General features: G+C 39.6%; 1 protein-coding gene across 1 annotated transcript in view; it reads right to left on the bottom strand.

Moving 5' to 3' along the window:
* The window catches only part of LOC126457631 (U3 small nucleolar ribonucleoprotein protein IMP3), an 85,620-nt gene that overhangs the window by 6,264 nt on the left and 51,533 nt on the right, over window positions 1-27,823 (bottom strand). Inside the window, exon 4 of the mRNA XM_050094101.1 lies at window positions 3,089-3,161. Within this exon, the coding sequence (XP_049950058.1) occupies window positions 3,089-3,161 (73 nt within the window). The remainder of the gene's footprint in view (window positions 1-3,088; window positions 3,162-27,823) is intronic.

The raw sequence follows: 27,823 nt of genomic DNA, 5'->3' as shown, positions 1-27,823 counted from the left end.
GCAGATGAGCCATTACAGCAGGAATAAATCCTCAAAAGAATGTCTGCACCCCGATCTCAACCTCTGTAGAATGTATCGGTTGTTTACCAAAAAGTTTCCTGATAAGTCAATAAGCAGGTCATACTATCAAAGTGTGTTTCAAACAAGATTTTAATCAGCATTTCAGAACACCTAGATCAGATACTTGAAGACTGTGTGATTTGTTGTTTAACAAAATGATCGCAGCTTCAGATGAAATAGAACTGCACAAGATCGAAATTGAGAGTCAGTTGCACCATTCAAGGTCAGACCAAGCATACAAAGCCCTAAAAAACGATACGGAAATGGCTAAGAGGAATAACAATATACATGTTATTTGTGTTGACCTAAAACAGGTTTTACTTTGTCCTACATTGACTCATTCCATGGTATTCTACAAGAGACAGCCGTCGTCGTATAATTTCACGATTCATGACTTTGGTACTGGAAACATCACCCTAAATTTGTGGGATGAATCCACCGCAAGAAGAGGTTCAGCCGAAATAGTTTCCTGTCTGCTTAAATTTGTGACACACAATTACGATACGCTTGAAGAAGATTTGAAATGAAAACTGATTGTTTGGTCTGACCACTGTGTTGGGCAGAACAACAACTGGAGAGCTGTTCAGCTGCAAGTACTTTACAGAAATACATCAGAAGTTTTTATGTTCAGGTCACAGTTTCCTACCTTGTGACAAGGATTTTGCAGTCATCGAGAAAAGAAAGAAAGTGTCAAAAGTTATGGTTCCTTCAGAATGGAAGGCCTTTGTCGATTCTTCAAAACAGACCATTCACGAGATGATGATGGAAGACTTCAAGGACATAGGATCCATCGAGTTGCTTTTGAAGAAGCCGCATGCTTTAAAAATAACCGATGTACTTTGGTTGAAGCTGTGTAGTGACGATCCTCAAGGTTTAAGTGTGCGCCGTACTCACAATGTGCTTCGCCCATGGGAAAGACACTGTATTGTAAAGCATGGTTGTGAACATCAAGTAAAAAATTGTCCATTGCCTTCTGAATTCCGGTTGCTCTATAATGGGACACTGAAAGCTCATAACGAGAAGAAAAGGGATCTATTGGACATGACAAAATATATGGAACCAAAATACAGGCAGTTTTATGAAAACCTGGAGTGTGACAACTGACTCTGATGGACTAGATTTGAGCCTGAACTTGATAAACTAATGTTGTATTTTTTTTTTTAAGATCAAGCTATTCAGTTTACAATAAATATTATTTAGTATCTTGTTTTAAATCTCTTACTTACTATTTTTGGATTCTAGTCACCTTATAATTACAGCAGAGGGCTGGCTGATCTGGAATAACACTGTATATCCATTGCCATACAACGTTATTCCATTTTAAAACTTACTTATTATCAAAAAATCCGTGCTTAGTGCAATTTTAAAACCAGAAATTAGTATTTTCCACAGTCTGTATGCACAAACAATACATATCTGCTATTGCTCTGGAACTAACAGTTTTTGTCAATTTCCCAACAACTGCAAAATGTGCCGTACAGCATTATTCGTGCACATGCTTCAAATATTGCGGCTGGGATACACTTAACTATTTGGCCATGATAAGTTGACCCTGACAGTTGGGAACAGCAGGAGGCATGTCTCGCCTCCACCTTAAGATTGTCAAGGAGAGAAGAGCAGTGAGGTGAGGGCAACACTGACTTCTTCCTGCAGTGCTGGCACCATTACTCACATTTTGAACTTCTTTGAAAAAAAAAGAGGGGACCCTTGTGGGAAAAATTGTGGCATTTCGAAACAAATGAATATCTTCCAACCAGTGGCAATTTTCTTCACTAATGGCAGCATCTGCGTATGATGTGGTGGTCCAGGAAGACAATTAGCAGAAATTGGGATAAAGACTGTAAGACAAAAGAGAATATTGGAAGAGGCTCTGTGAATGAACTGGCTAAGCAGAAACGTTTTATGAAGAAGAAGAAGAAGAAGAAGAAGAAGAGCGCCAGTAAAAAGGTTCAACTTATTGTGGTCAAACATTACACGAACAACTCAAAAATGTAGCTTCCAGAAAATTATGAAAGTCAGCATTAAAACAGAGAGGCACAAATGTAATAAAAGAAAGCAAACCCGAGTCTTCTAGATGAGATCAAAGTCTAATACAAATCTTTTCTTTGTCTCTTCTTTGAGAGGTATTGATCAACTGTATATTTTACTGTTTATTCTTGTTGATATCCACAAGGACATTTTCAGTTCTGTTTCTTTTCCAATTTCAGATTTTTAATTTTCAGTGTTAACCTAACATTATTAGTATATGAATAAAAATATAAAAAAAAAAAAACATTTTGCAGTTTTGTTTCCTTTCTCATTTCATGCATTGAATTTAAACATGCACAGATGTGATTTCCATACATTAACTCAGAAAGATGACATTCTTCATCATATCAATAAAATAGGAAGACACACTTTGCTTACCATAACGAACCGTACTTCCCTTTTAGGTATCAAAGTAATCTACCTTCGAAAACATCTTACAGCATAACTGTCACTTCTCTGAGATAGAATATATTTTGTGCATCTCCTTTTTGGTGCATCGCATTTCATCAAACTAACCACATCGGCTACATTTAAAAAAAAAAAAAATAAAAAAAAAAAATAAAAAAAAAAAAAAATATGATGGTTGTAGGATATTGCCCCTTCTTGAATAAATTTCTGCAGATGCCCCTGGTCTGGGTGTAATCTGAATATTATTAAGCTGTATATGTGAGTTAGTCTACTGGAGTATAGCTAGTTGATTGAAGAGTATCTCAGTATCATTTTCATATTGGAAAATAATGTTCATTCACAACTGACTTTGCATTTGTCATTAATATTATGTTAAACTAAATAAAATAAACCGATGCATGGAGCCAAACAGTCCACAACTCTCAAAAAAATAATAATATCACTAACACCATATTGATGATATAATGCAAAATGTTTTTTGTTGTTTCCTGTTTACATATGCCTGCAAGAGTTTTGATGTAGGCTACTACAAAAACAGATTACACTGAAAACTGTAGTATGCAGTTCCTGGAACCGGATATAAAAAACATACCATTTCGTTGTACTGCATGACATGCTTTCTTATAGCTGATGTATCAACCCAAGTAACAAAATCTTGAAGATTTCTGGAAAATACAAATGAAAATAAACTGTGAAATAGCACATTAAACCTGTAATTGTTTACGCATTTCTTGTAATATCAACAACTTGACAATGTTAAAGCTGTAAAATAAACACAAAATTTTAATTTTAGGAGCAAAACATTTGCTTGTAAGCTGAAAAGTTCTTCTGTAAGTACAGTTTAGATACTCCTATTGCAGTGTTCACAATATATTATTTGTTTTATGAAACAATACAAAGATAGACATAACAGGAATGTGGACTGTGATTTAAGTTAGCGAAGAGACCATTAATTGCAAAAACCCAATCATAATTACACAAATGACTTCCTGTGTAACACTTACATCAAGGAAAATACACAAAACTAGCAACCAGAACTCCACAGCAAAATTATTTATTTGTCAAAGTCTTCAATCTTTTGCCTAGTTTGATGATGGATACCATCTATTTATTACAACAAATTTAACCTTCTGCATACCAAGTGGTGTACTGCAAGATTGTAACATAACTATTTTATTATTTCTAGCTATTTGAAATAGTTTATAGTTTTCAGACTATGTGAAATTGTTAAACTGTCCCCACTAAACATTATTATTGTTGAATTTTTAAAGTAAATTTATCATATAATAAATAACAACTGAAATGTTTATTGAGGACCTTCGGTACCCTGCTTGGGATTCTGCATGATGAGAAAATGCCCGTGTGTAAATACACACTGTAGAAAGTACTGCAAATAACAGAAGTAGAAACAGACATGGAGAGAGTCATGTGAAGTGTGTGTGTTTAGGAATAGAAGAAAACATGGAAGAAAACAACAATTGAAGATGTTATCGAAGGAAGGGACGACGACGAAGTGACTGATGAGATTCAAATGCCGGAGAGACCTACGTACACCGGCGAAAATGGAATGATACAGCAATCAATATCCAAAAACCTAGCAGGTTTCAAAACCAAGACATTCTGTCTACATCTAGTGGTCTCAGAATGACTCTGAGTGTGTCTTTGTTTATGGAGACTTTCATGTTGTTCATTACACCTAAAGTAGTGGACAATCTCATGAAATACAGAAACCAAAAGGGGGAGAGAACAAGAAATTTATGGAATGCCACTCTTCCTTCTAACAAACATCAGTGTATCCCAAAAAGTTCGGAATAAATGTCCAGTTTCGTAGGGCTCCTTGTAACTATGGGAGCACTAAAAGCTAAAAGAAAACCACATTCTATGTTATGTCCCATGGACCGCATGTACTGTAGGAAAATAATACCAGCCTAATTTATAAGAAATACGTTTCCTGAACTTTTTCTTACATCAGATTCTGCGGCGTGGTCACTAAAGAGGAAGCAAGATAAATGGAAATTTTTTTTTTGCATTTCCAGAAATATTAACAATTTTTGCACAGGAAAGCTTTGTACACTATTATCCAGGTAGTCATTTACTAATGGATGAGCAATTGGTCTCCTTCTGTGGTAAATGCCCACTTAGGGTTTATATAAAGTCCAAACCAGCTAAATACGACATGAAAATCTGAGCCCTCTGTGATGTCGAAACTTTGTATATTTTCAACTTGCAGGTACGCACTGGGAAAGAAGGACCCATGGAAAAGAATCAAGGTGCTAGAGTTGTAATGCACCTTACCTCTCCTTTAGGAACTGCATATGGTATTACAATGGACAATTCTTTTACAAGTGTTCCAGCTGCACAGGAACTCTTGTGGCAAAGGCTAACTTTGACCGGTACTCCTAGAAAACACAAGTCTAAAATACCATCTGAACCTCAACAAACGTAATTGAAATCACAATTTTAAACATTGAAATCACATTTTGGAGAAGATTACTGGTGCTTTTTGTACACATTTTCCAGAGACAGCTTTTTCTGCATTTCTCTGGGATTTCATTAGTAGTATTTCCTCTGCACATTCTAACTTAGTGCTTCTTTCACTTTTCTGATTTATGTGGGCATACAGCTGCTTCTTCACTGACTGGCTTTCTCGCTCCTGTCCCTTTGCTGTTTACCATTTATGAGTTTGTTTGCCAGTTGAAGAATGAAGACATTCCCCTTCAGGTTATTTTTAGTTAAGTGAGAGGAGATAATACACACATATAACTGCTGCCACATCTCAGATATTGTAAAAGATGCATCAGCCATTTGCTGCAAGGAACCATGTCAACATCATAGTTTTCAGCGATCTAGGAGGTAACAGTTTCTGGTTTCTCCTTAACTTATTTATTCATTGGTACTTCAGCATATAGAATAGTGACATTCTACTTCTTCTCCCCTTGGTACGCTGACAGAGTGCACTCTGACCTATTAGTATTTTTCATGGTGGAGGTGGAATTTTAGTCAGAATTATTGTTTTTCAAACAGTTGGGGACGGAGAGTGACAACAAAGACAATTTTGTACCAACTTGTTCCATGTTTCATAAAAGACGAGTGAATTTGTCAGCAAGAATGCACTGAGTTTGGGTGATTTCTCACCAATAGGTAGGAACTTGATAAATTTGTGATATCCATCTCTTGCAATTTTATTATTAATAAAATTAAGCCCCAAGAATGTGACAAAGGTCATCCTATGTAATACTTCCAGCACAAAAAGCTATGATACCAATCATTGCCTCCAATTCTTCCAATGATGCAGTCCAAGTAGTGTTTTTTGAATTTATTCGGAGTATTTGATTCTGTGGTTTTTTTTTTCCGTTTTACAATATGTAGCACTGATTCATCAGAAAGAAGTTAGAAGACACTGATAGTGAAGTCATACAAATGGTGGCAGACACATGCAGTGGGTCACCCTCTCTCCTTCAGGACATTCAAAGCAGCCCTCTTTCCAGGTGACAGAGTGTTAGCAAACCTTCAGTTCGATTCTATCTCTAGCTGCCATCTTCACTGCTATGCCCTCTAGCTCCTGAGAATGTTGTGGAAAGAACTAAGATGGGGAGACATCTACTGACTATTACTCCTCCTCAGCCTTACTATCTTCACTGTCAGTTGTCTCTGGCAGAAAATCACCATCTAAATTCAATAAGTCAGTTTCTGATTCAGTATCTGCGTTCTCTAAAAATGAAAAATCTCTCCATGAATAAGACCCCACTGGCACAACATAATTGAAAACATCTGTTACAGGCAGAAAACTGCTGCCTACCTGATGAGGCAAATAACAACTGTGACACATGAAACAAGACTGAAAATTTATATTAAAATGACCAGTATGAAAACCTTTGCGACAACCTGTACTTCATAATTTGAGGAACCGATTGCTGAAAAACTAAAATGCTTGGACAACGTAGTAATAAGCATCCCTGGTACAGAGAAACAACTGAAGGACTTGAAAACAAAGTCACCAGGTCCAGATGGAATCCCAGTTTGGTTTTTCAAATAGTACTCTATGACACTGGCCCCTTACCTAGCTTGCATTTATCATGGATCTCTCACCCAGTGTAAAGTCCCAGGCAACTGGAAAAGAGTGCAGGTGACTCCTATGTATAAGATGGGCAAAAGAACGGTCCCACATAATTGCGGACCTGCATCCCTTACATCGGTTTACTGCAGAATCCTTGAACATATTCTCAGTTAGAACATAATAAATTTCCTTGAGACTGAGAAGCTTATGCCCACGAATAAGAAGGCTTTTGTTAAGCATCACTCATGTGAATCCCAGCTTGCCTCTTTCTCACGATATATTGCAAACCATGGATGAAGGGCAACAGGCAGATTCCGTATTTCTAGATATTTGGAAAGTGTTTGACACAATGCCCCACTGCAGGCTGTTAATGAAGGTATGAGCTATGAAACAGGTTCACAGATACGTGAGTGGCTTGAAGACTTCTTAAGGTATAGAACCCAGTATGTTGACCTCAATGGCGATTCTTCATCAGGTACAAGGGTATCATCAGGAGTGCCCCAGGGAAGTGTGATACGACCATAGACGTCGTTTTTATAAAATGTACTAATCTGGCAAACTTCGGAATTATGCCCTGGTCACAGCACCTTAGTAAAAAACTTAAAGAGCTCAGTAATCTTGCTCTCAAGTGTCGAAGCTTATCCAATCGTCGAACACATAAAACCATCTCCTCCCTGCAGAGGTACTTGATGTGAATCTTAAGGTTTTGGCAGCGCAAAGACTGTTCCTCTGTGAGGAGGATATGGTTTTATGTGTTCGATGATTGGATAAGCTTCGACACTTGAGAGCGAGATTACTGAGCTCTTAAAGTTTTTTACTAAGGTGCCGTGACCAGGGCATAATTCTGAAGTTTGCCAGATTAGTACATTTTATAAAAACGATGTCTATGAATAAGATTTTAACAAAAGCTGGCTCTGCTATTGTTAAAGAGAGGATCCACTTTACTCGCCAAAAATTAGACCTGGTTTCTGAAGAACTGTATTGCCTGCACCTGAAGATGTCTGTGGAGATACCCTATGATTCTTGGAATTGGATTGATGGTACAACTTGGGCCAAATCAGACTGGATCCGTGAGGAGGCCACATCCCGACAGACTGCAAAATTTAGTCGACTGAAGATGACATCGCAGTGAGAAACTGTTATTCGACGCCCTGTTATTAATATGACAGGTAGAGATTTGGACGATGCTACGATGATGGTTTTGAGTAAGGGACTGAATTTTGCACCCACTCCACAGGTTCTGCCATTGCCTTCGTTTATCAGCGCCATTGAAGAAGCTGTTCAACCACTTCCCTCTGATTCAGCAGAGGAAATAAGACGTGAAACATGCCGTGCAATTATGAAGGCTCGCCCACAAAGAAGCAATATATCTGTGGCAGAGAGGGCTGCTCTACGCAAGCTTCGCCTGGATACTCAGACGGTGGTACTCCCAGCAGATAAAGGTAATGCTACTGTTTTATTGTCTAGGGACGAATACCATGATAAAATGTACAATTTATTGAGTGACAGCATGTACCGGAAGATCAGCAGGGATCCCACTAACCGAGTGGCGAAGAAAACTGTTTCGCTCCTGAGTGATTCTCCCTTTCCACCAGAAGTTGTTCGGAGATTGAAACCAAGTGGTCCGGTGCCTCCTAGACTTTATGGTCTACCAAAGGTCCACAAGAAAGATGTTCCTCTATGCCCCATAGTGAGTAACATAGGCTCTCCGACCTATGACGTTGCCAAACATCTGGCATCATTGTTGAGGCCTCTTGTAGGAAAATGTACTCACCACATAAGAAACTTGGCTGACTTCATTAGTAAACTGAAATCATTGAAAATGAACCCGTCTGATATATTAGTTAGTTTTGATGTGGTGGCTTTATTTACAAAGGTTCCCCTTCCAGAATCTCTACAACTTATTGAAAGAAGTTTTGACAAAGAGATTTCAGCTTTATTTAAACATGTTCTGACCTCCATGTATTTCTTATTTAACAATGAATTTTTTGAACAGATGGACGGAGTCGCCATGGGTAGTCCCTTATCCCCTCTGGTGGCCAGTTTATTTATGGAGGACTTCGAGGAGAAGGCGCTTGAATCTGCCGACTTGAAACCCACGGTATTCTGGAGGTATGTTGATGACACCTTTGTAGTTTTGCCCCATGGTGAAGACAACTTGCAAGACTTCTTAAGACATCTGAACTCCCTCCACGATGAAATAAAGTTCACAATGGAAATTGAAAAGGAGGGATGCCTTCCATTCTTGGATGTTTCGGTTCGGCGCAGAGATGATGGCACTTTGGGACATTAAGTGTATAGGTAGCCGACACACACCGATCTGTATTTACGTGCGAATAGCTGCCACCATCCTGACCAGACAATGAGTGTTCTCCGAACTTTGACTCACAGAGTGCATATTATTTCTGACGAAAGCAGTCTGCAAGATGAACTTTCCCACTAACAAAGAGTGTTTGAAGACAATGGGTACTCTCCACAACAAATACAGAGGGCACTAAAATGAAACCAAAAGAGGCCACAAAGAAAGTAGAAGAAGATGAAGAAACCTTTAAATCGATGGCCTTCCTGCCATACGTGGGTAGCCTCTCATCAAAAATAGGACGCATTCTCGGCAGACACAAAATAAAAGTGATTTTTAGTCCTCCACCTAAGACAGCTGCACTCGTGGGCTCCATCAAAGATGATTTGCTGCTCCGAAAATCTGGAGTTTACAAAATTCCATGTGAATGTGGCCTCTCTTACATCGGACAAACAACTCGTACTGTCCAAGAAAGATGTACAGGACATCAGAGGTACACAAGACTTTTACAACCTAACAAGTCGACCGTGGCAGAGCACTGTATTGATAATGGTCACAGTATGTTGTATGACAACGACGAAATTTTGGCAACTACATCGTCATTTTGGGACTCGATAGTAAAGGAGGCAATTGAAATTCGCTTGACGACGAACTTAATTAACAGAGACAGTGGTTTCAATCTTGATAAATCCTGGAATCCGGCACTTGCTGTAATAAACTCGCAAAGACGTTGTCACAGTGCAGCTCACAATGATATATCGATATGCCAACAATAATCAACTGCGGAGTCATAGATACAACTCGCGCATTATGCACGTCTCTGCCGCCAACCAATGTCTCTGGTGCATTTGCATCTGTGGCCGCATGCACAGTCACGCGGTACAACAGTATAAAGGGACAAAGCAAGCACTGGAGCGGAAGTCTTGCGGCTCACTCTGAAGATGGCTGAACGTTTTACAGCTGAAATATTGGAAGAAGAAGGAGATTTCTTGTGGCTGCACACCCGAAACTTAATGGAACAGTCTTTGCGCCGCCAAAACCTGAAGATTCACATCAGGATACGCAGTGTTTGAAGTATCCTTCAGGTAGGAAATGTAATCTACCTGGCTTACTGAAATAAAAGCCTTTAAATGTTATTTACGATTATCATGACTACTTCACTGAGGTATACCAGAGAATGCAGTTACCCTATCAGGGAGCCTCAGCAAACACCCAGTAAAGGAATGAAAAAAACAAGCACAATATGATTGAACTAAGAGGCCGATCAAGAAAATTGGGTAGTCAACGGAGAAGACTCTACACAGCAGTTGATGTAAAAGGACACAGTGTAGAAATTAAAATAAAAGATCAGAAATGTATAAAGGCCCATGCAAACAGTACTGCAACTATGGGGATTATTAATTATCGGAAGCATAATGGCCAGCCTAGCACACTGAGTGGTGATGCCACAAGACATACAGTAGAAAAGATTCCAGTCAGCCCCAGGAATTTACTATCATAACCATGGTTGGGTGTATAGTAAATGTCGTGTGACTAGGGCCTCCCATCAGGTAGATCGTTTGCCAGGTGCAAGTCTTTCGATTTGAGGCCACTTCAGCGACTTGCGCGTCGATGGGGATGAAATGAGGATAATTAGGACAACACAATACCCAGTCCCTGAGTGGAGAAAATCTCTGACCCAACCAGGAATCGAACCCGGGCCCTTAGGATTGACATTCTGTAGCGCTAACCACTCAGCTACCGGGGGTGGACGTCTATATAGTACAACGTGGTGTATTGTAAGTTATTTCAATTTAAAAGAACTACAAGACAAATTTGAGAAAATATGACAAGCGGCAACTCTTATGTTATCACACTGTACAGCCAGACTGCATACAGAGAAATTACGTACCGCTGAATATGGACATGTGCAACAAACAGTAACATGGCACATAGAGAAAAAAAAACCAAGCTAAAGAGCTACAGGTCAGTTAGCTAGACATGAACATTTCCGACCAAGATGGGGAATTTTGAATTTCATTGATAAGACGAGTAAAATTCTATTTAGTACCCTAGACAAAGAGGATGCATTGTTTTTCAAGGCAAAAATGGATGTTCTGGAGGAACAGCAACAGGAACTCTTAAGGTTATCAAAGGTGTAAAAGACAATGGTAATGGGGTACCTAAGGAGTGTCCATCAGGCAGACAATGCTGTCACATAGAATGAACAGATAACAGCAAACAGAATTCAGAAGCTAAGTGCACATTTAGAGGATTTAAAGAATAATATGAGCAAAAAGATGCAGCAGGCCACAATTTTGATAATGATTACCGAACAATTAATGTTACTAACTGCAATTGTCAAGAAACTAAAAAGAGATATTGATAAAATTATTTAATTGGATAGATAAAAAATCTACTCACCAAGCGACAGCAGAACACACACATTAAAGACTGTTGTGATTGGCAAAATTTTGGAGCCAGTGGCTCCTTTTTCAGGCAGAAGGGCTGAAGGGGAAGGAAGAAGGGTGAAGGAAAAGGACTGGAGAGGTCTAGGAAAAGGGGTAGATTCTAGGAGAGTCACCCAGAGCTGCAGGTCAGTGGAGACTTACTGTACAGGATGAGATGGAAAAACTGATTGTTAAGGAATGCATTGGATGAGATTTGTGTCTGACATTGCTACGTACAGCGTCTGCCATCAAGATCCCATCCCTGTGACTCAAACTGACCTGCAATCGCTCCTGAAAACCTTAGGCCCCTCACAAGGACTAACAACTCAATCCACAGAACTTGCCACCCCACCCAAACCACGTACCCCCACCTTTTACCTTCTTCCTAAGATCCACAAACTCAATCATCCTGGTCGTCCTATAGTTGCTGGCTTCAAAGCACCCACTGAATGTATAACTGCCTTAGTTGATCAACACCTACAACCCATAGTACAAAAACTCCCTTCCTATATCAAAGATACCAATCATTTCCTAGCCCGTCTGAAATCCGTGCCCATCCCACTCCCACCACACACCTTGCTTGTCACCACAGCTGCCACCTCCCTCTATACCAACATCCGCCTCTTACATGGTTGGTCTGCTGCTGAACACTTCCTCAGTCAGCACCCATCTGATTCCAAACCTATGACATCCTTCCTACTCATGTTAATCAAATTTATACTTACCCACAACTACTTCACCTTTGAGGGGCAGACATGCAAACAGATCAGGGGTATGGCCATGGGAACCAGGATGACTCCTTCCTATGCCAACCTTTTCATGGGCCGCTTGGAAGGGGCTTTCCTGGGATCTGGATGTCTTAAGCTGCTGATTTAGTTTAGACACACTGATGACATCTTTACCATATGGACTCATGGTGAGGCTGCCCTGCTAAAATTCCTGGAATCTTTGAATACCTTCTCCCAATTCAATTTCACATGATCCTATTCCAAATCCCATGCCACTTTCCTTTATGTTGATCTCGTGCTCACCAAAGGCCAGCTACACACTTCTGCCCACATTAAACCTACCAACAAACAACAGTACTTACATTCTGACAGCTGCCATCCTTTCCATATCAAACGTTCCCTCCCATACAGCCTTGGCATCTGAGGCAAACATATTTGTTCAGATGCAGACTCTTTACAGCAATACACAACCATTCTCACCTCAGCCTTCACTGCATGTAATTGCCTCATCAGCCTAGTTAAAAAGCAGATTTCCTGGGCCATCACATCCATTTCTGGTACTATCAAAGGGAGAGCCACCTGTGAAACGTCACGTCATACCAGCTATTAAGTAAATGCTGTTCAGCCTTCTACATTGGCATGACTATGTAAGGGTCTACGGATTGCGTGCAGCCGCGTGGTACATTAACACACGCTCACCAGCCGACCTGTCTGGAATGCTGACAATCTGCTTGGTCAGTAGACGCACGTCCGGCCGCACTGCGATGGGGAGTACGTGACTGGCCGCCGTCTGCAGCGAGCAGTATTAACTAACGTGGCCTCGGGCGCGAATATGTCTCTTCTCTTAGCTCACCATGGAGCCTTTTGACACGACCGTAATTAGCTGGTGTTAGGATGTCAGACACAGTGATGACAGGTGCGCATAGCATGCGTGTTTTATAATCCGCCTTTGTTAATAAAACTGTTTAAACTTACTTCTCGTGTTTGCGTTATCACCATACCTCAAGGACCCATCACTTACAAATCCTGACAAAATATTTGTGTAATCATCAACCAAGCAACAACACAAACTAACCCCCTTATAGAAGTGGTGTCAGCATGGGGATAGTTATGGAAAATCTACAGTCCTGAAGAGGTGCAGTACAACCTGAACTTTGAGCAGCAGCAGTGTGAACATCTTCCGACTACGCGGGGACATCTAACACTGGAATTAAGGTTGGTCTACTCCAGTTTGGCTAGAATACGAAACGCAGTGATGGATTTTTATTTTTCATTTGAGTGACTCATCGGTGTTAAATTAGACGAAATGTAGCAATCCAGTCAGACTAATGCCGTCGATCTACAAACTGTTATTAATGAACAGCAAGAAGAGATTCGGCAGTTAAAAGCAGAAAGAAGCGAGTGTAACATTCTGAAAGACTTATCAAATGATAGTTCATGCAGTACAGGTACAACTACAATAAAGAATTTTTCATTATTGCCTTCAGTACCAGTGTTTAGTGGGAAACTCGAAGATGACGTGAAAGTGTTTTTTCATAAACTTGAAGGTGTCGACCTGTTAGGATCATGGACAGATACTGATAAGCTAGCAGTTGACAAATTAAGAATTCAGGGAGCAGCAGAAGATTTCATTAGCGAGGAGCCTACTTGCGTGAAAACAGAAGATTAATATGAGTTTAGAACGATGGTTGTTCAGAGATTTAAACGTAAAAACGTGATCAGCTTTTACAGAGAGCAGCTTTACCGTTTGCGAATGCAACAAGACGAATCTATCAAGCAGTTTTCTGACAGAATTTGAAACATCAACGCTCAAACATATGAGTTTAAAGAAGATGAAAATGAAAATCACATTCAGTTGTTCAAAGCCGACCAGAAAACCTTGGACACATTCATTCATGGGTTGCACAGAGAGGAAGTAAGCAAAGCTGTTAGATTGGCGCGATGTAAGACATTCCAGGAAGCAGTAGAATCAGCTGTTGGTTTCGTTGAAGCACTAAGACGACCGAATGAGATGCAGAAACAAGAAAGCAGAATTTTCAACACAACAGTACAATGCTACAGATGCAATAAGCTGGGTCACAAGCATAAAGATTGTAAAGAGAATTGAATCTGCTATCATTGTGGGATGCAGGGTCATGTTTCAAGAGAGTGTCGCAACAAGAAGAAAGGTAATGCGAACAACAGACAATCTGCCAGATCTTTAAATGAGTATGGGGACGTATGGGCCACCACTCCATCCGCCCCTTGCCAGAGACAGTGATTCCTGTTAGTTCCAGCGAAAATCAGACTGAAAATGACTTCGTGATAGATGCTGTATATTATGAGAGAAACATCAAACTACTTAATGACACAGGAGCACAGACCTCATTAATGTGGTGTTGCACAGATAAACGGGATAAATTGAAACCACCACTATTAAAACGGCAAGGGTTAAATGGAGGAAAGCCACATAACTATGGAGAAGTTGACATAGAATTAATTCTGGGTCAAGGCCAAGATGAAGGTGAAAATAAAGGTAAAGGGTGCAAGTAGTTTCAGATAATGAAACGCGTTACGATGGTGTACTTGGATTTGATTTCTTGTCCGCTAATGAGGCAGAGATATTTGTCACAGAAAGAAAGATCAGACTAGGCCGTAGCAACCACAACCTAGGAAACCATTCTTCAGGTCGTACTCAAAGGAGCAGCAATACTGACATCACGGGAATGAACCACCCAAACGGTGCATCAGTTCAAACCATCTGAGTCGATGTTCAAATTGATCAGCCTCAGCAAATTCCCAAGGGAGCAGGAAAGACAATCTACATTGAAGTTAAGTCACCCCAATGCAAGGAGGGAACTTTGTTATTAATTGAGCGATCCGAGAAAAGTGAGTTATTGGATACAATGCATTGTTACTTTGCTAGAAGTGTAGGTGTCACTACAATGGTGAGACAGAACGCCGCAAAGTCCCGGTTACAATAACAAATATGAGCAATGAGGATGTGGTTTTACCACGAGGAACAAAAGTTGCTGAAGTGTCGAACGAAAGAAAAAGTGACGTAATACAGATTCCAGATGAGGTAACAAATGCTGCTGTTATAAACATAGATTTTTGTAACAGTACCGCAAAATTACAACGAGGAGACGAAGTTAATAATGAACTGAAGCACAAGATTTGGAAAAAGATAGAACATTTGACAGTTGATGAACAGAAGATTTTAGTGCCTGTTTTGTTGGAGTATGCAGATTTATTCCAAGAACATGCAAATTTATCTGTCACTCATTTAGTTCAGCATCATATTCACACAGGGAATGCAGCCCCAATCACACAGAAACCTTACCGAATACCATTTAGTCAAAGAGAGTTGGTAGAAGACATGGTTAAAGAACAATTAGAAGCCGGAATTATAAAACCAAGAGATCCTTCAGACCCACCTGGTGTTCGCCTGTTGTAATTGTAAAGAAGAAATCAATTTCTGAAGAACCACAGTTCCGTTTTTGTGTTGATTACCGATCTTTGAATGCTGTGACCACACCCGACATTTACCTCTTACCAAATTTAGTGGAAACCTTGGATTACTTGGGCAGATGTCCAATTTTTTCAGTATGAGATTTAACAAGTGGTTATCACCAGTTAACAGTGCATCCAGATGATCAAGCAAAAACTTAATTTGTAACAGCAACAGGAGTATACAAGAATCTTCGTATGCCGTTTGGACTTTGTAATGCTCCAGCTACATTTCAACGCCTGATGGATTCAGTTTTATGAGGGCTCACCCCAACACAAGCACTTTTTTGCCTTGATGGTGTAATAATTTTTGGTGAAAACATGAAGCAGCATACTGAGAGACTACAAGCTGTTTTTGAGCGTATAAGAAGTGCAAACCTGTCTTTATCAATAGATAAATGTCATTTTGCACAAAGAAAAGTTAACTATCTTGGTCATGTTGTAACCAGTGAAGGTGTTAGACCTGATCCAAAATTAATTGAAGATGTAAAGAATTTTCCTGAACCACAGAATTTGAAAGAACTACAATCATTCTTGGGATTGTCAAATTTCTACATACAATTTATAGCTGGTTATGCAAATTTAGCACGTCCAATGACACAGCTACTGAAGAAAGGAACCACATGTAATTGGTCAACAGAAAGCAAAAAGGCAATGGAAGAACTTAAAACTGCTCTAACCACAGCCCCATTGTTAGCCCATCTGGATTTCAGTAAACCTTTTATTCTTTCAACAGATGCATCCAATTTTGCCATAGGTGCAATCTTGCCTCAAGAAGTTGATAGTCATGAACATCCAATCTCATTTGATTCCAGTCAATTAAACAAAGCAGAATGTAATTATACTACTGCTGAGAAGGAGCTTTGTGTTTTAGCAATTTGTTATAACATAACAGATGTTTCTTAACAGGAAGAGAATTTACAGTTATTACAGATCATGCTGCATTTAAATGGTTATTGAGCTTAAAGGACCCAAGTTCCAGATTAACAAGATGGGCATCAAGACTGAGTGAGTAGCAATTCAAGGTTATTCACTGACCTGGTAAACAACATGTGAATGCTGATGAAATGAATTGAAAAGTCAATGTATGTGTTTCAATAAGTCGAGAAGAAGAGTTAAAAGGCAGCTCAGGAAGGCGATCCACAATGCAAATTATGGAAAAAGATCAACGTTTTGTCGAAACAGATGGATTATTGTTCAAAATCACTAGTGAAGGAAACTGCCCTGTTATTCCAGAAATCATCGCTATTCTTTATTATCAGGACATTGCGGTAAAAAAGCAACAAACATTAAAATACCTACAATGGTTTGGTGGCTGAGCCGCAAAGCTGACGTTTTTGAGTTTGTTTCACAATGTGATTCCTGTAACAGACGGAATGACGTAGGAAAAAGTAGAGCGCCATTGCAAGAACTGCCAGAAACAAGTGAACCATTTGAACGAGTAGGACTAGATGTCGTAGGATCGTTGCCGAAGACTATAGACGGAAACAAATACATATTGACAATGTTAGATCATTTCTCTAGATACCTTCTCATGATACCAATACCTGATCAGAGCACTGAGACTATAGCTAAAGTTTTTGTAAAAGAATGGCTTCTTAAGTTTGGATCACCATTAAGTATAATCAGTGATCAAGGAACGAATTTTATGAGTGAATTACTTAAACAGACTTGTAAGCCCACGCAAATATCTCAGTTAAGGACTACACCAGCACACCTGAAGGAAATGAAAGAGTCGAGCAAGTCCACAGAACAATTATTAAAATGGTTACCCATTATGTGAGCAGCATACACGACAATTGGGATGTCTGTTTACCGTATTTGGTAAGTTGTTACAATGCCAAAATGCACAACTGAACTGGCCTAAGTCCATATGAGATTGTCTACGGAAGAAGAATGCATTCACTCTTGGACTTTGCACGACTGACTGCCGGAATCAGCAATGAACACGTAAGGGATCTAGCAGGCAAGCTAAAGGAAGCATGGAGGGGAGTGAAACAGCGGAATCATCAATCCTTTTTTCAGCGAGCAAGACAACACGACCACCAAGCAGCAGTGCCACAGTATCGAGTTGAAGATCTCGTGTATCTGAGCAACATAGTGTTAAAGAAGAGTCAAGTCAAAAATTTTAAGAAGTTTTGGAAAGGACCATATCCAATCTTGGAGGTGTTGTCGCCAGTCACTCTTAAGCTCCAACTGCCCTTTCGTTCGATTGTCGTTCATGTCAATCGTGTAAAGCCATTTCCGGGTAGATTTCCTGTAGTATCGCAAGACGATGAGGACCGACCGAGAGGCGGACCTGCTGTCCTCAAACCCAGGAAACGAGAATCGCGAGGTCGCAGTCCAGACTTCGAGTCCGAGGCATCGCCACATTCCAAGTGATCCTGTTCCAGACATCCCAACAACCTGCGTAAACGTGTGTAGTGTGTGAGAGTGCAACGCGTGTGTTTATTTCAGCTATGTGCTTATGTGAATGTGTTGTGAAAATTTAGTATTGAAGCCACTTCGCGAGTGCACAAGTGAAACTAAACCTTTTATTCCACAGGTTACCACAAGAAACTCATTTATTTTATGTTCATTGTCAACTCTAGTATTTAGAACTAATTAACCATGTTCATTTTTATTCCAATGCTTGCTATGATAGCATATTCTACTAATGCTGTAGTAATAGTACCACAGAGTACAGGTGTTTTGTTTGAACCACAATCAGGCATGGTAGTTTCAACAAGTAATATAAAACTTGTCCTCAAGTACAATCTGAGTGAAATCCAGCAACAGTTCAATTCTATAAAGAAGCAAATTGATCTAATTCGTTCTGTTAAGGGCAATGATACAATTTTGGAAATGGGTACATCTTGGTATAATAACTGGATCACAGCCAAAATGCAGGTAGAGTCACATTTGCTAGATATTGAGCAAGAGATTTACTGTTTTTTAAAGCTTTTGCCCCACAAAACTTTAATTAGGAATAAATGTGCCTGGTTTGATTTTGGAGGGAGTATCCTTCGTACTGTATTTGGTACTTTAACTAGTCGAGATTTACTGGAAGTTAAAGGCAAAATATTAGCTCTTGAACAACAGTCCGGTACAGATTCAACTAACCTCTCTAATGAAATTATCGTATTAAAGAAAATGCAAGGAACCATTACTAACCACACAGTTTTCATTGAACAGATTGTAAAGGAATTTATCTCGCGCTTCCACGTACTTCGCAATGAAACAAATGCAAAAATCCAAGAACTATTCCAAGGATTAAATGCTGTGAGTGCACACTTAGATTTAAACACTCTTTTGTTAAGGATTACTGATAGTTTATCAAATGCTAGAATTGATGCCCTTAACTTTAGAACAGCCTTAGAAAGTAGCTCAAATGATTGTTTGAGCAGTGTACTACCACATCCAGAACAATTTTTACAGATCCTACTATCAATTGAACGAAAGCTAGACGCAACATATACTTTGATTTACGCTGTTAACTCTTACAATTTATATGCTTACTATAAGTTAACCACCACACACTCCTTAATGATTGAAGATGAACTAACTGTTATTGTTTCTATTCCCATTGCTAGATCAAAGCACAATTTTGAAATGTATAAGATTTATACTTACCCTGTGAAATGGAGACAGGCAGGTATTCATGTAATGTATGTACTGAATGATTATCTACTGATCAGTAAGAATCGAAGATATTTTGTGTCCCTAAATGAAAATGATTTGCATATGTGTAAATGTAGTCATAAGTTAATTTGCCCTGAATTGGCAGTATTCTTGGACAGTAGAGTGTATAGCTGTGAGAAAGAATTGTTTATGAATCATCCACCAAGAGATGATTGCCCTAGAATTTTAATGCATCTTTATCATCCATTTCTTAAACAATGTTATGAGGGTATAATTTTCTCATTTAACTTCACCCTTGATGTCACATTTACATGTGAAAACTATGATACACCTGAGCTGCCCTTTACACTAAAATTGAACAATAGTGGATTAATCTTGAATGCCACACATTGTGATTTATCATGTGAACTATTGGATATGCCTAGTGTGTTGTCAACTACATTTTATGCAACTGGACATTTGCCATTAACTAGAAAGTTATCTGTTTATTACAATGATTCATACATACTAACATATGGAAAGCATTCCTTATCAAGTTTTTCTGAAGACAATAATTTAATTAAGGACATCCATGAAAAAGTAATTTCTTCCAGTAATGAGTTAAATTTCATTGAAGCAGCAAATAGAATTAAGTCCTTTGATTCATCCAGTAATGTTAATTCATACTTGATTGTCAGTATTGTGTTTTTATTGCTTTTGTCAACAGCATTTGTCATGTATGAAATTGTCATCTTGAAGGCACACTTCTCTGTACTGAACGTTATTGTGTCTGCAAATGAAATACATGTTGCAATGCCTTCTGATGCCACAAATGGCGAAATAGATTCATAACGCCCAGGAGGTCGTTTTGAGCCACCTATAGCTGCTCTTTTTCTCTGGGGAGAATGTTGTAAGGGTCTATGGATTGCGTGCAGCTGCGCGGTATGTTAACACGCGCTCGCCAGCCGACTTGTCTGGAATGCTGACAATTTGCTTGGTCAGTAGATGCGCACCCGGCCGCACTGCGACGGGGAGTACGCGACTGGCCGCCGTCTGCAGCGTGCAGTATTAACTAGCGTGGCCTTGGGCGCGAATATCTCTCTTTTCTTAGCTCACCATGGAGCCTTTCAATACAACCGTAATTAGCTGGTGTTAGGATGTCGAACACAGTGATGATTGGTGCGTGTAGCGTGTGTGTTTTATAATCCGCCTTTGTTAATAAAACTGTTTAAACTGACTTCTCGTGTTCGTGTATTGCCGTACCTCAAGGACCCACAAATCCTGACAAAATATTCGTGTAATCATCATCCAGGCAACAACACGAACTAACCACCTTATAACTACCATGAAATTATCAATTAAGGTGAATGGGCATGGGCAGAGGGTGTATACTGGCAACATGCAATATCCTGTTGCAGAGCACAACATTCATGACCTGGCACCTGTTTCACCACACGTGCCATCTGAATTCTTTCCCCAGCTACCAGTTTCTCAGAACTCAGCAGGTGGGAACAAGCACTACAATATGTCCTCGGTTCTTGTCACTCACCTGGCCTTAATTTATGTTAATTTCTTCTATCTCAGCTCTTCTTCACTGTAACTACTCTTTGCTTCACTCCATTTTAGTTTTCTACATCTTTCATTGTCCTTCCTGTCTATTTTTCACTGCCCCCTCCTGCCTCAGTTACATACAATGCACTTAGCTTCTCACTCTTATTAACTCATGCACAATATTTTAGTAGTAATCTCTGTCTTGCATATTACCTGTCTTCCACTTTTAAGCTCTCAGGTTTTCAAATCTCCTCTGATGCAGTCCCCAACAATCAGTCATTCTTTCTCATCCTGTTTGGTAAGTCTCCCCTGACCCGCAGTTCTGGGTGACTTTCCCAAAATCTACCCCTCTTGCTAGACCTCACCAGTACTTTTTCTTCACCCTTCTTCCATTCCTTTCAGCCCTTCTGCCTGAAAAAGGTGCCACTGGCTCCAAAAGATTGCCAATCACAACAATCTTTTATGTGTGTGTTCTGCCACTGCTTGGTGAGTAGATTTTTTATCTATCCAATTAAATAAAAAGGGAATATGATTTATTGGTCATGGAAATAGCAAACACACAGAAAGGGTTGTCATAAACAACTTAAACAACCCTGTACAGGTTACCAGGGCTACCAACTGCTGTGTACTATGGCCTTAGATGTATTTTTAGCTGGCAGAACTCTAAGTTATGTATTAAATGTGTCATTAGTAGATAGCAATGAATACACCTTCTATAAAATATGGCCATTATCAGTTGGATTCAACAAAACAAATGCTTACTTATTGCTTCATAAAAGGAATATCTAATGACTGATGAAGCCAAGAGACAGTATGTGCCACTATCCAGTGACAAATTAATCTGTAAGAGTGACACAACTAAGCGTCAAATTTACAAACAAAATTTTGTACTCATATCAACTTAAGACCATGAAAAATGCGAAGGATGCATGATACACCTAGTGACAAAAATACGTAGGGATTGCAATCTAAATATATTGTATTGGACGAAAGTATTTGGAAACAGATATAGAACAATGAAGGGCTATTTGCAATTCCCAAAGATGAAGGGTTAACTGTATGTTGCAATCCAAACACGTGATTTGTACGAATGTAAGTAATGAGGACAAAACACCAGCATTAAACATAGCAGCAGACTGCTATGTAATTGAAATAAATGAAAGGATATTCTGAAGACACTAATAATATGACAAGAAAAATTTTATAGCCTCTAAGGATAGTCTACAAACAATAGCCAGTCAGAGGTTGTGGCATCATTTGAATAAGCAGCCCAGCCAGCCAATATACTGACATCGAGTAACAAATAGTGCTTGTATACACAGATGAAGGGAGGCTTGCACTGCTTATGTAACTCCAGCTGCACCAAGTACAGAGAAACATCAGAGATGATGATCTAGAAGCTTCCTAATATGGAATGGTCCAAGAAAATGACCCTTATAAACAATATACAGGGTGTCCCACTCATACCTCCCTGATTTCAAAGACAACAGGGAAAAAAAAAACCACAGTAGATACGACAATGAAAAACGCACCACATTGTAGAGCATCTCAAAGAATTTATTTATTTATTTATTTATTTATCATCAATACACCTCTACATGTGAACCATTTGTAGCATGAAGAATACTGAGTCTATATTCAATTTCTTGCTAAGTTCTTTGTAACATTTCCTCTGTTATTGTTGCAATCGCATTAGTGACACGATATCACAATGTAGGAATATCATCCACTTTGGTTGCATACACACGGTTCTTCATGAATCCCCACATGAAGAAATCAGGCAGCAAGTAATATCGAGTGAACGTGGTGACCAGGCAATAGGTCTTCCATGTCTGACCCAACAATTGGGAAATTTCCTATCCTGGAACTTGCTAACAGCCATTGACCAATGCAGCGGAGCCCCATCTTGTTGAAAAATGATGTTGGGTTGCAAGTCTTGTATCTGAGGGTACACAAACTGCTCCAACATGTCCAGATACACTGACCCATTCAGTGTTTGTTCCGCAAAGAAGAACAGTCCAACAGTCCTGTTGTGCATTAGCCCGCACCAGAAGTTTAGTTTAGGGCTATCATGAACATGTTCAATGACAACGTGCAAATTTTGTGAATCTCAAATCTGAACATTATGCCTATTAACCCTTCCTGATAGGTGAAAGGTTGCCTCATCTGAGAATAAACATCTTTCCAGGAAGCTGGCATCCATACCAATACGCTGCAGCATATCTGCAGCAAATTGTTGTCGGTGTTGTTTGTTGTTCGGGGTCAGATGTTGCAAAATTTGTTTGTAAGCACATATACGAAGACGCTAGTGAACTACACGATGCAATGTTGATCGAGGTACATCAAGTTGCCTAGATTCTTGACAAATTGACTTATGTGGGCTCCTGAGAAAAGTTTGTCTGATGTCCTCCACTGTCTCTTCTGAAACTGCATAACGTGCGCCGCCAGAATGTTTCAGAACACTTCCTGTTGCCAGAAACTTCCTATACCATTGATCCGGTGGATCACATTCATACACACAATGATAATTTCTTTGCACAGTAATCAGTGATTTTGTTTCTGCAAACCGCACTACTGCTTGTGCGTGCTGCTTTGGAGCTGCCGTTTTCACTTCATGAGACCATGCTGCACTCTGGCGACGATACTTGGCACTTCTGACATGGGAATATAAATTCTTTGAGATGCTCTACAATGTGGTGCATTTTTCATTGTTGTACTTGCTGTGGTTTTTCTCTCCTAAGTCCTTGAAATCAGGAAGGTTTGAGTGGGACACCCTGTAAAGCAAATACTGGTCCATCTGCAACCCATGGGAGAACAGGTTTGTAGTGGTAAGGAGACACTACTCCTGTGTTGCTCATCACCCAGTCTTGAACCTAGGTCAGTTTGTTAACACTGACATGCCACCGTTGCTAATGAAATAGATTCTGAAAAATAGTTAACAGACTTGTATCAGCACGAATTCAGAACTAAAGTAGTGAGTGGAGTAGAATCCCATTACCATGAATCTAGTAGGACTTTTATTTTCTATTTGCTTCCTTGATATTTACACCAAGTTTCATACTCTGAAATACTTTCAACTTGTACCTGAGCCATCGTCAGAGCACTACCTGCAGCCCATACTATTTCCTCTCGTTGATTGTGTAGAATGAGGTAAGAACCCTTGTCTTCTGTAAGTTTTCCTTCTACCTCTCTCTTGGGAGACACCACCATGCACTCACCAGAATAACAGGTAACAGTGGTCTTACTAGTGTTGCTCATAAGAAGCAAAGATCAGTGTTTGCCCAACACGTTTTTAATTTCTCAGGAAGTTTTATAACAGTGTACAGGTCACTGCAGAGTGAAGATTCATTATGAAAACACTCATGGGTTGCGGCTAAGCCACTAAGCCATTCTCCAACATACCCTTTCCCCTGTGGGTGCTGGTCCGTCATCACTAGGAGTAATTCAGAAAGTGACTGCTAGACTGAAGTGTTAAGTCACAGTGTGAGGTAGGTCTGAACAGCTCAGTTTGTAATAGCACTGCTCACAAAGACCTATTCCCCAGGTTTCAGTCTGAACCCAGCAAGAAAATTGACTGCAGCACACACTCAAGTGCGCAAGATTAAGTTCAGTAACACAAAAAGGACAGCCTCTATAGACTTTGTAAACAAGGGGAGCCATACTCCCAGATTGCAGCTTTGAGTTTGGCAGTAAGGATTATTTGAATAGTTCAAGTGGCAAGAACATTTTATCTTGTAGCCAAATGGCCAGGACCAAATCCAGTTATTATTTGTCACAAAACTTCAAATTGGATAGCAACATTGTCTAGACAGTGGACTTTAATTCACAAAATTCTGTTTGAAGGACAGTATAATCCTTCACTTTACAGTTAACAGTGGCAACAATGTATCTGACTTTCTACTTTTCTCACAGTGCAGTTGGTTTGCCTTCACTCTGACTCAAATGTCATGTGCCAGAGTCATAATTGAATAAGCATAATGATTTTAATAAGTCTGTGTTATGTGTTGAATTGCACCACTTTAGTCACAGGTGAATTAACTACAGTACATAGACTGTTTTCAAAAAGCAATCACCATCTGATCCCAAACTAATGACCAGTTCCCCATAAAATTTGTCATATGGCAATACTTCATTAGATGCCAACACTTTTGCAATGCAGTTCAAGAATTGGTTCATTATATGGAGGAAAAGAGCAATATACTGCATTCTCTCATCAATTTCCGAAACAAACTGCAGTGATGAAAACCTTTCTTTATCTTTTCTCCTAGAGTGTGCCACTGTGTAACCTCAATTTAACCATTTCAATAAAGGAGATGAATGCTGTTAACGATTTCACCAATAGTTTTTTAAAAAAATGGGAGACAGAAAATGCTGGGAGGAGACTTCTACATCAATGGAGGTGATAAAAGGATGGCTAGGATCAAACGTTTCACTGACAACAGGATCACTAGAGATGGGACACAAGCATCGATAGGGAAGAAAATCAGTCATGTCTTTTTCAATGAGACCATCCTGTCATTTACCTTAAATGATCTAGGAAACCATAAAAAATTCGAATACAGATGAAGGGATGGGGATTTGACAAGCGCTCTTTCTAATGAGAGTCTAGTGTCTTAACCACTTTGCTACCTCACCTGGTTTGTAGTTGGAGAACAAGCTTACGTTAGAAAAGGATGTGAAAAGGCATTATCCTGTCATTTCAAGAACTGATTTACAGAATTTGTGCAAAACATAAATCATGATATCTTAACACAGAACCATCTTCTTACCAAATAGTGTCTTAATCACTGTCCATTTAAAGCATTCTAATTTGAGGATTAAGAGTGCACACATCAGCTATTTTTTAAAAAATAAAAAAAGTTTAGAATACGCTATTATGCATCTGACACTTTCACTGCTAGAAGATGCAGATCTCAATCCCAAGTTGGGCATAACTGAAATACCGGGTGATCAAAAAGTCAGTATAAATTTGAAAACTTAATAAACCACGGAATAATGTAGATAGAGAGGTAAAAATTGACGCACTTGCTTGGAATGACATGGGGTTTTATTAGAAAAAAAAAAAGTATTGCTAGATGCGTGAAAGATCTCTTGCGCGCGTCGTTTGGTGATGATCGTGTGCTCAGCTGCCACTTTCGTCATACTTGGCCTCCCAGGACCCCAGACCTCCGTCCGTGCGATTATTGGCTTTGGGGTTACCTGAAGTCGCAAGTGTATTGTGATCGACCGACATCTCTAGGGATGCTGAAAGACAACATCTGACGCCAATGCCTCACCATAACTCCGGACATGCTTTACAGTGCTGTTCACAACATTATTCCTCAACTACAGCTATTGTTGAGGAATGATGGTGGACATATTGAATATTTCCTGTAAAGAACATCATCTTTGCTTTGTCTTACTTTATTATGCTAATTATTGCTATTCTGATCAGATGAAGCGCCATCTGCCGGACATTTTTTGAACGCTTGTATTTTTTTGGTTCTAATAAAATCCCATGTCATTCCAAGCATTTGTGTCAATTTTTACCTCTCTATCTACATTATTCCGTGATTTATTCAGTTTTGACTTTTTGATCACCCGGTATTTTAGCAATGATTCCATTCCACTGCAAACTTCAGTATGAAGGTTGGTTTGATACACTCTCCACACCAATATATCCTGTGCAAGCCTCTTCACATACGCATAGCTACTGCAATCTACACACATCTGATTCTGCGACTATAGTCGACTCAGTCTCCTCCTACATTTTTACCCCCCACCCCCCCTCACACACACACACTTTCCCTCACAACCAAATTGGCAATTGTTTGATGTCTAGTGTGTCCTATCAGCCAAAGGAAGAAAGATTAGGGTGTAACACTTCAAAGACATTCACGTCATTGCAGATGAAGCACAAGCTGAGATGGGGTCAAGGATGGGGAAGGCAACTGGCTGCACCTTTTCAAAGAAACCATCCCAGCATTTGTGTGGAACAACTTAGGGAAATCATGGAAAATGTAAATCTGGATGGCTGAATGATGCCATTATGGCTTTATCACATTAGGACATGGTGTAGAACAGATCTGGCAATGGTCATTACTGACTGAAAACAGTCACTGTCGAAGGATTTTATATTGTAATCAAAGACTGGAGTAAAAAACATTTGAATCCTGTTATTCTTATCACCGCACTTACCCAATTAAGGGAAAAAAAACATTTCATACTCCAGCCCACAGAAAGACAAATCAGTCTTTCCTGATGACATCATCCTCTTGAGGAGTCCCCTCCCAGAGACCTGAATGGAAGACTATTTAATCTCCAGAATATTTTACCCAAGAGAATGCCATCATCATTAACCCACACTTCTGAGGTACTTGTCCTCAGGAAATACAACAGCTGCAATTTCTCCCTGCTCTCAGCTGTTTGTGGTTCCAGCACAGCAAGGTCAAGTTGGCCAAGGTTACAAGCCCATATCAATCACCCACACTGTTTTCCCTGCAGCTAATGAAAAGGCTGCTGCCCCTCCCAGGAACCACATGACAGTCTGGCCTCTCCACAGATATCCCTCTGATGTTGTTGCACCGATAGCATGGCTATCTATTTCACGAGACGTGCCAGCCACACCACAATAAGATCCATGTTTCCACATTTCATTTTCAGCTGTATGCAGAGACTACCGTTATAACACGTAACAGCTGATTTCCTGTCTCTGCATTTGCCAACCCTTGCCCTAGGAACTAAAGGTCAATAATTTCTGCAAACTCCAAGCTGGCAGTACAAAAAAATGATTCGCTTTCTTCTAGGACAGTTACTAGAGAACAGTTGCATTGCATTCATACAAAATGAAAAAAACACTTGATCCATACAACTGTGTGAATCTGTCACAACCAAACTTTGTCTTCAGCTAATATTTTGGCTGTAAACCTTTCACTTATCTTCAAAATAAGACTCAAAGACTGCCAGTACACCTTGTATAATTTAAGGTGAACCAATTGTGCAAGAGTGTAAGAAAGATTATAGAGAAAGAAACAGGAAATGGGTGTAGAGAATGTACTGTTATGACACCCTCCATAATGGTAGCTGTGTCACAAATTATGGTTAACTGGGGAACAGTATCATTGTCCGTGAGAGCTAACTACTGTCAGTGCTGGATTCCACATTTTATCAAGACTCAAACCATAATCACTATTAA

This window comes from Schistocerca serialis, chromosome 2 (assembly GCF_023864345.2).
Source record: "Schistocerca serialis cubense isolate TAMUIC-IGC-003099 chromosome 2, iqSchSeri2.2, whole genome shotgun sequence".
NCBI classification, from domain to species: domain Eukaryota; kingdom Metazoa; phylum Arthropoda; class Insecta; order Orthoptera; family Acrididae; genus Schistocerca; species Schistocerca serialis.
This window is presented reverse-complemented; position numbering and strand designations above follow the sequence as displayed.